General features: G+C 41.4%; 1 protein-coding gene across 1 annotated transcript in view; it reads left to right on the top strand.

Moving 5' to 3' along the window:
• The first annotated feature begins 4,008 nt into the window (after positions 1–4,008).
• LOC108804864 (plasma membrane calcium-transporting ATPase 2-like) overlaps positions 4,009–8,889 on the top strand; it is a 106,921-nt gene continuing 102,040 nt past the window's right edge. Inside the window, exon 1 of the mRNA XM_018576774.1 lies at positions 4,009–4,216. Coding sequence (XP_018432276.1) covers positions 4,009–4,216 — 208 coding nt within the window. The remainder of the gene's footprint in view (positions 4,217–8,889) is intronic.

Genomic DNA, 8,889 nt, shown 5'->3' with positions numbered 1-8,889 from the left:
GTGGTTGACAAATCTGGGTTAAAAAAAAGACTAGACATATTTGTGAACAAGTCTCCAGGACCAGATGGCTTACACCCGCAAGTACTACTGAGTGGAACCGATATTCAACAAAGGGTCACGATTTATACCAGGTAACTGCAGTCCAGTCAGCCTAACATCAATAGTATGCAATGTATTTGAAAAGGATAAAAAGGGGCTATATTCAAGAATTTGCATGCAAAAAAATTGTATCAATAACAAACAGCATAGATTTATGAAGGACTATTCTTATCAGACCTTCCTATTATATTCTATGTAGTAAGTAGTAATTTAGATAGAGGAAGACCAGTGGACATTTTGCTAAGGCATGTGATTAGGGCTGCAACAACTAATTGATCTAATCAATGATAATCGATAATGAGAATCGTTGTTAAAGATTTCCCATTATAGACTAGTTGATTCTGCTTCTCTTCTCCCTGCTGGGCGCATAGCTGAGACACAGACCACTGTAGCCAGTGACCAGTGGTGAGGAGAGCTCTCCCCGCCACTGCTGCTGCCACTGCATCTGCTCTGCCTCCCCCCGCTCCCCACTGGGAGCTGGCTGCATGCTGCGATCTGTGTCCCTTATGTTCCCTGCTGCTTTCCTCCACTGTATCGGAGGGGACACAGACCATCGCCCAGCAGGTAGGAGTGACCGCCCTCAACCTGTGACTCCATCGGCACCGCGACACTGAAACTTTCTTCTTCAGGTCCCTTCTTTGCTGATTTATAGGTGATAGCTGTCAGGTGCAATAGCCAGCCTACTATTTTAATAGCCAATAGCAGGCTGGCTATTGCTCCCAGCCAGTGCTTGCTGTATTTACATCTTTTTATATATATATATATCTCTAGATCCAGGGGTATGGAATTCCTATCGCCCGACGCCCGGGACATGCAGTTTCGGGCGAGTAGTTTTTATGTACATTTAGCCCGACTCCGGACAAGCAGAGCTGAATGTACATTGTATCAAATTGAGCAGCGGCGATTGTGTCTGCCCGAAACCCCCCCGCTGTGGTTTTCTCCTGGGGGACCCCGAAAACTACGGCACCATGGCTCAGCCGTCTGCTCTACGGGCTCTTTGTGTGTTCTCTGAGACCGTGGCGCTGTAATCACAGCGCCACCTGTCTCGGCTGTCAGGAACTGCACAGAACATCTGTTCTGTGTTGGAGGTCAGGTTCCATAAAGAGAACCTGTCGCCTCCAAACTATCACAGGGGGAATTTAACCCCCTATGTTATAGGAATAACATTAAGTGGAAAAAGAAAATAAATGTTAAAATTAAAAATTTTATTAAAAAATTATGTATACCTATACACACACACACACATACACACTGTATATATAACTTAAATTTTTTGTGCCTTTTTAAAGACTTTTCTTCTTTTTTTTTTACACTTAGCAATAAAATTATCTCATAGTGGTATAGCAATAAAATTCATCTGCTTTAACAGCTTTTCTCCAGCTAAAAAAGCCACAGAAATGACTGCTGAAGTCAGAAATGATGTAATGCACATCACTTCTGCATTCAGAGACCGGAGGGGAGATCGTGTGCTGATCTCGATTCACAAAGTTGCCGTGCCAGTCCCGTGCCTGCATGAGGCACAGCGGAGCCCCGACATAGGCAGCGAAGAAGGGGGGTGGGCCGCACACATGCAGACAGCCTACAAGTGATCGGGCAGCTCTATAGCCACCCGAAAACTTGTATGTAAACAAGCATTGCTGGGTGTTTAAATTACAGTCATTTCCCGCTCGTGTAGGCGCTGAGGGGTATGCATGAGTAGAAGTGGGGAAAGGACATTTTTTTTTTAAAATTCTGTGTTTATTGTAACAAATAACAGAAAGATACATGAATACTGAGCATAGAGAACGTATTACAGCGCAAATATAACTTGAGGCGTCGCGTCAACTGGCTCAGCCCTGGCACAGAGACCAGAAAATGGCGGATCTGCTGCGCACTCCATACATCCAGCCCCGGGCAGGTCAAGTGTCGTATGGAGTCGAGCGACAGCCATGGGAAAAGGACATTTTAAAATTTCCACCTGCATCTAAGAGGCCACCGTCCGGGCGTTTAGTTACATTAGCCGTGCAGAAAGTACTTAAACTACATGTTATCTAGTTAGTTATTAGCACCTGTTTGTGAGAATTGTTTATTCAGACACTGGACTATATGCATACAAAATCCTTAACTTTGTTAGGTGTACGTAGGAGAAATGCTGCTTTATGATTGCCTGTTCACACATACAGCAGTGACCTATATTTTACCACACAAGAACAACAATTGTTTTCTATGTGCCCTGTTCACACCACAATGAGGGTATGATGGGGGCTGTGTAAAAATTCAGACATGCATTTTTTTCTAGCTCACTGGATGCCACGACAAGTTATTGTGCAGCAGCACACCATACTGCTGTGTGGGAACACAATTGAGTATACTCATTGTACACTACCAATAAAGTTAAAAAAAGAAAATAGCAGTGACAAACAATGACTGCTCTGGCAGTGTGCGATACAGAGCACACCACCAGAGCGGATACAACTCTAGCCCTCCCGCTAAAATGCAAGGTTTTAATTTAGGGGTAGTTTGAATGAGCCCTTAAAGGTAAAGGGTAGACACACCAATTATTGATCTGATTTAGTTTTTTTCTGTTTATGCACTTTTGTAGGTTGTTAATTGATAAGCTGGAACTACTAGATTAAATAAATTTACAGTGATTTAAAAATGTATCACATTATACTTTGTTCATGACAGATAAGTATATATATTATATTAGTATGTATAGTATTCATAAAGTGTAATTTTATCCATTTAAAGGAAATCTGTACTGAGAAAAATATGAAGGCTGTCATTGCTGACCTCTTTGTGGTAAAGATACTTGTCGGGCTGTCATGCTGACAGTGTATTTAATACTTTCTCAATTCCTGATTTGGAATATGTAGTGCTGACTTGACTCTAGCTTTACCTGCTGCATACTTGTTCTGACTCAGTCATTGCAAAAACACTTTAAGAAGAACTCCAGGCATATGAAAACTTAACCATTGCAGTGGGGTTACCCCTGCTCTGCAAGGGTTAAGTGCTCAATTTGGTCTAGGGTCTAAAATAAGAAAATACATACTCACCGATCCTTCCTGGCTGCTAGACCGGTCCCTAAAGCCTCTTTTGCTTTCCGCTCTGGCAGTCTAAGGTCCCATGGGTCATCACGTCTAATACAGTGCATTAGACATGAGGACACTGAGGGACAGTCCACTGCTGGAGTGAAGGTGGGGGGTGAGGCTGAAGGGAGCAGATAGGACCAAGGATCGCGATAGTATATCTTTTATTTTAGCCCCTAGACTTAACCCTTGCAATGTAGAGAGAGCCCTGTTTCAACGGTTAAGATTTCTGAAGTATGTATGGAGTAGGGCTGCAACAACTAATCGATTTAAATCGATAATAATCGATTATGAGAATAGTTGGCAACTATTCTCAATATCGGTTAGTTGGTTGGAGAGAGAGAGAGTTTTTTTTATGCAACCAATCGATTAGTTGAAAAAAAATAATCAGGCATCTAATCTATCATGAAAATAATCGTTAGCTGCAGCCCTAGTATGGAGTTCTTCCTTAAGCCATTAGATCACAAAGAGAGCAAGGCAAGTATATTTTCAGAAGAAAGCCAACTGCCCCAGCCTACATATTTTTTAGTACAGGTTTTTTGGTAACTATTAAGTGTTTTTGTCTGTGGCATCAGTGAAACTAGTTTAATGAAAGTTCTTTTCTTCATTTTTTTAAGCCCCTTCTATCAGCATCCATGGTCTTCAGCTACACTGGACAACATAACAGCTTTTACCAGGAACAATACTGTGCATACTGTTAACTCTTTCTGTCTCAAAATACTCTCTGTAAATACCTGATAAAAGTTCAGCATAAAGAAGGAGCTTCGAAACTGGAAGAGAAAAAGTAGGAGACGAGAAAAAACTATTCATCTAGACTTGAAGTGCCATACTATACTCAAAAATGGCAAACAATTCTACTGACAATTCATCTGACCACCATTGTGCTTCTGCTTTGAATTATGGCAACTATGAAGGAGATTTTGGCTGCAGTGTGCAGGAACTGAGAGAGCAGATGGAGCTAAGAGGTGAAGAGGCAGTCACCCGCATAAGGGATACATATGGTGGAGTTCCTAACATCTGTCGGAGGTTAAAGACCTCTCCTGTGGAAGGTAGGTATATAAGTAGATGAGGTGTTCCTTGATGTCTATATTTCTTCAAGAGTCACTCTGTTAACTCTATTTACTGCTGTCAACTTTACTATAACTTTGCTGTGACCTCCTTCCTGAGATTGCTTTGCATTTCGTTATTTTGCAGTACACTCAATAATACTATTCAATAAAGACCATTTTGGAGTAAAATGAATGCAAAAATAAAAAGTAATATGTAGGGTTGCACAGATACCAAGTACAGTACTCGGTACAAGTACGAGTACATGTACCGATACTTTTGAGCTCACTAAAGACTAGACTACACTAGAGAAAAATTCAAAAATTAGGAGGCAGCTGTCATTTGTAAGGAGCACATGGAGCTCCCGGGATTTGTACATCTCTGTTTTATTGTATGATTTTGTTTATATAAATATAAATAAAGGGATGCACAGACACCATTTTTGCGAGTACGAGTACTGGTACTTGCCGAGTACTTACAAGTACGAGTACTGATACATTTTTGTTTATTGTCATGTGACAGTTTTTCTAAAACAATACAGACTAATGATTTCAGGACAGTGGTGGAGTGCCAGAGCCAGGTCCCAGCTGCAACCACTGCAACCCTGGTAGTTCTCATGAAAATGCCAAGTATCTGCACTGGTACTCGAAAAGTATCTGTGCATCCCTACTTCCCATTCATTCATAATTGAGGACACAGTAACCATACTATGCCCTCAATTATGTACAAACACTCAGCGATAACTCAGCGCTCATCTCCCGCAGCGCTCGGCCGGCTGTCACAGTTTCTCTCCTCCCCCTGGGACACAGAGCAGCACCCAACGGGGAGGAGAGAATACACGGATGCACCGCTGTATCGGACAGAAAATTGCACTTTCGGCATTATGCCAAAAGTGCCATTTTACACTCCCCCACATATAAAATAATAAACCCCCCGCACACATACCCACATATAAATATAAAATAACATACAGAGCCCCCTCTCCTGCTTACCTTTTTGCAGGGAGGAGGTTGTGAGGAGGCAGATCGATTCCTGGTTCTCTAGCGGTGATTAGGGAGGTCTGCTGCAGACCTCACTAATAAATCCTTTCAACCAAAGCTCTGAACTGAGCTCTGGCCGAAAGGATCTCAGTGCAGGAGCTGACAGGAGCAGCTCTGCGGTCTGCATCTGACATAGATGCAGACCGTATAGCTGCTCCCTCAAGTCACGTACGCGGTCACTAAGTACCTGACTTGTCAGCTGGCTGTGGGCCACACGGTACCGGCTCGCGGGCCAGTACTTTGAGACCACTGGTATAAACGGTTATATTTTTTTCGTTAACTTGTGGACTGAAAGAAGAAGAAATATATTAAAAAATGTCTCCATCCATGCTAAACAGTGTGGATAAATGAATATCCTGCTGTGTGCTTTTTATTCTGACAGCTGCACAGGCTGCTGTCAGAATACCCAATTAGTGTTTGCAGCTGCTTGTCTGCAAGCACCATTCAGCCAAAGATTTTTTTTACATGTTCCTTTGGCAAAAGTCAATCTAATGATTGACTTTTCTCGAGGGAATAGGGTCCCACCAAATCAAATTTTGACCAAAGCCTTCTGAATTGGACAAAATTCACTGTGTGTACACAGCTTTACTGTACAATTTCAATGTGAATGCTATAGTTGCCCTTATGGAAAGCCCAGGAACAGTACGAGCTTCCTCTCATTAACATACAGTGCAAGAAGCTATGTTTCTAAATAGGGCTGATACAACTGATCGACTAAATCAATAATAATTGATAGTGAAAATCGTTGTCAACTGGGCACAAAGTGTTTTTTTTGTTGGCGGCAGACCAGACACAGTTGATCTCCAAGCAAAACTAAGTCATGTTTTGCTTGAGGATCAAATACTTATTTTACTCACTGAACAGCAACTCAGTTTATAACATTTGTATCGTGTGTTTTTTTTTCTGGATTTTTGGTTAATATTCTGTCTCTATCATTCAAAATACACCTATGATAAAAATTATAGACCTTTCATTTCTTTGTAAGTGGGCAAACTTTCAAAATCTGCAGGGGTTCAAATAATTATTTTCCTCACTACTATGCAGGGTGTACGACAACCTGTTTTGGGGCCCTGCTTATGTGTTATGTGTTAATGCAGTGCCTGTATATTACATAGTGGCTATTTCCAATCGTCAAATAGGCAAACTCTGCTTTTGTTCTATGGAACTTGATATGGTTTAGTTAATTATTGATTTTTATTTGTTAAGAAAATCTGTTTGATCTAGAAAGGGATATGTAATAATTGTAGAAAACAAGAACAAATATACACAAAGCGCCACAGCCTAGTACAATGGCAAATGATGTTAATGGGAGGAGAAAATGACAATGTTGCAATCACTGAGGTGTTGGAAAAAATGGTACAATGTAACCACAATGATCAAACTGAAAAGGAAAACTTTGCGCTGTTTAACAAACACTTAAGGTGAGTTATCCCTTTGAGCCGCACCTGCTACCATAACCATGGAGACAAGAGATGCATGTAGAACAAAGAAATGGGAACAGATCTTCTCAGATGGTTCTGGCCCCAACCCTTTCACCCCCACCGCCCCAGCCTCAGCCTGAGTAACTTCTATTACCAATAAACAAAAACACTTTTTACAGTTACAAAACATGATCAATCATGAGAGTTAACAATGGTGGGACATTCGTTTTCCTAAGAAATACATTGAACTGGCAATTTCCGCCAGAGGCCTTTCTTATCAAAAAATACTGAAATTTCCTAGATTACGATCTGAAAAAAGAGTGGCAGCTCTTGGCCGAGTTCTGCACAAAAAGTGGATTGAGCTGGTTATCGAACAACGTACGGAAACTCCAGTCCATACAGTCCAAAATTCACACACACCACTCACACACACACGCTACCAATACATTTGGGAATGCCATCTTATTTCCCTCTTGGATGTCCACCCTCAGGAAGAATACTAATACACATGAAGACTTGATCATCTAATCTAAGTCTAAGAAACTGAACAGAGACAAATCCAATTATACCCACAACAGAGTATTCAATTGGGAAAAACCCTCTCAGAACTCACTTGACAATTCCGCCCTCACTCCTTCGATGCAGCTGACCCCAACACCTACCACCAGAATAGCCACCCTAGTGTGGTGCCAGAAGATTGGAAAATTTGTCACCATTCAACAGGCAAGAAAAGCCATTGAACCTCATTTATCCCCCAACCACTGAACAGGCCCCCAAGAAAAGGAACCACAACTCTCTAAAAATCAGTCAACACATGACCATACCAACAATTTACCTGTTCAGAAGACCATCACACAAAGCTCCCTTGACCACTTCTCAAGTTCTGATCAATCGACATCTTCCTATCATCACATCGAGGGCAAGCTTTCTCCTGAAAAGGTCCAGGAAAATGCTCACATCCCCATAGAAGCGGAAGCAATACCAATCAACTCCACTACCATCAAACTCCCAATTGAAAAACAGGCAACCTTTCCTTTTTTAGACCTGGGACCCAACCAACCCTCAAAAAGAAAGAAAAAAAGAAAAGGAACTAGAGGAGGAAAACACTGCAAAAAAAGAAAAAACATGCTACAGGAACAGTCTACAATAAAAAATATTTAATCTTTCAAACCTTGCCCTAACCTCAGAAGAATCCTCCATCTTTAAAAAAAGGCCTTAATGTTGCGCCCGAGGCAAAACCCAACCCTTTCACTCTATTTAAGGATCTCAACAAATTTATATGCAATCTCAATCTGAAGAGACACTATTGCCTCCTAAAAACCATTGGAAAATTGGAAGACTGCAGTAACATTTTTCCCCAAGACCAATCCCAATGGGAACTACTAGAACAGACTTATGGGCGAAATCCTGGCCATCCTCAGAGAACTGACTGAGGAGAATCACCCATTCAGTGAAGACATAGACTACCTTGTCAATCCAGAAATCATGCACACCACATTTAGACCACCTTTGGTCTTCTATCCCCATCGGTCCAAAGGGTCTTTCATTAATGCCTTTTATCATACAACCTAGGCAAATCCCCTCCACAGTTGCAGCATGACCAGTTCCAAAAAACATTCCAACTTAAATCCATCGGAAATAAGAGCCCTAAAAAATCTTGAATCTTACAAAGACCTCATTATCAAATAAGCAGACAAGAGCAGAGGCATTGTGATACAAAACCGCAAAGAGAACGGAAACTCCAGTGCATACAGTCCAAAATTCACACACACCACTTAGCCACTACCAATACATTTGGGAATTCAGTGTTATTTCTCCCTTGGATGCCCACCCTCAGGAAGAACACTAACACACGTGAAGATTTGATAATCCAATCTAAGTATAAGAAACTGAACAGAGACAAATACCCTCTCAGAACTCACTAGACAATTCAGCCCTCACTCATCTGATGCAGCTAAACCCAACACCCACCACCAGAATAGTTCTCTTTGTTTGATAACCAGCTCAATCCACTTTTTTGATTGATTGTGGTTACATTGTACCATTTTTTTCCAACACCACAGTGATTAAAACATTGCAATTTTCTCCTCCCAGTAACATCCTTTCCCATTGTACTAGTCTGTGGCTCTTTTTTGTGTATATTTGTATATTTGTTCTTGTCTTCTGTTCCTTTGCATGACACCTCTACCTGTTTAGCTGCTTATCAAAGAGTAG

The sequence above is a fragment of the Nanorana parkeri genome, unplaced genomic scaffold, assembly GCF_000935625.1.
Source record: "Nanorana parkeri isolate BGI_ZX_2015 unplaced genomic scaffold, ASM93562v1 scaffold77, whole genome shotgun sequence".
In the NCBI taxonomy this organism is placed as follows: domain Eukaryota; kingdom Metazoa; phylum Chordata; class Amphibia; order Anura; family Dicroglossidae; genus Nanorana; species Nanorana parkeri.
Note: the sequence above shows the minus strand (reverse complement) of the source record. Positions and strands in the feature narration are given on the sequence as shown.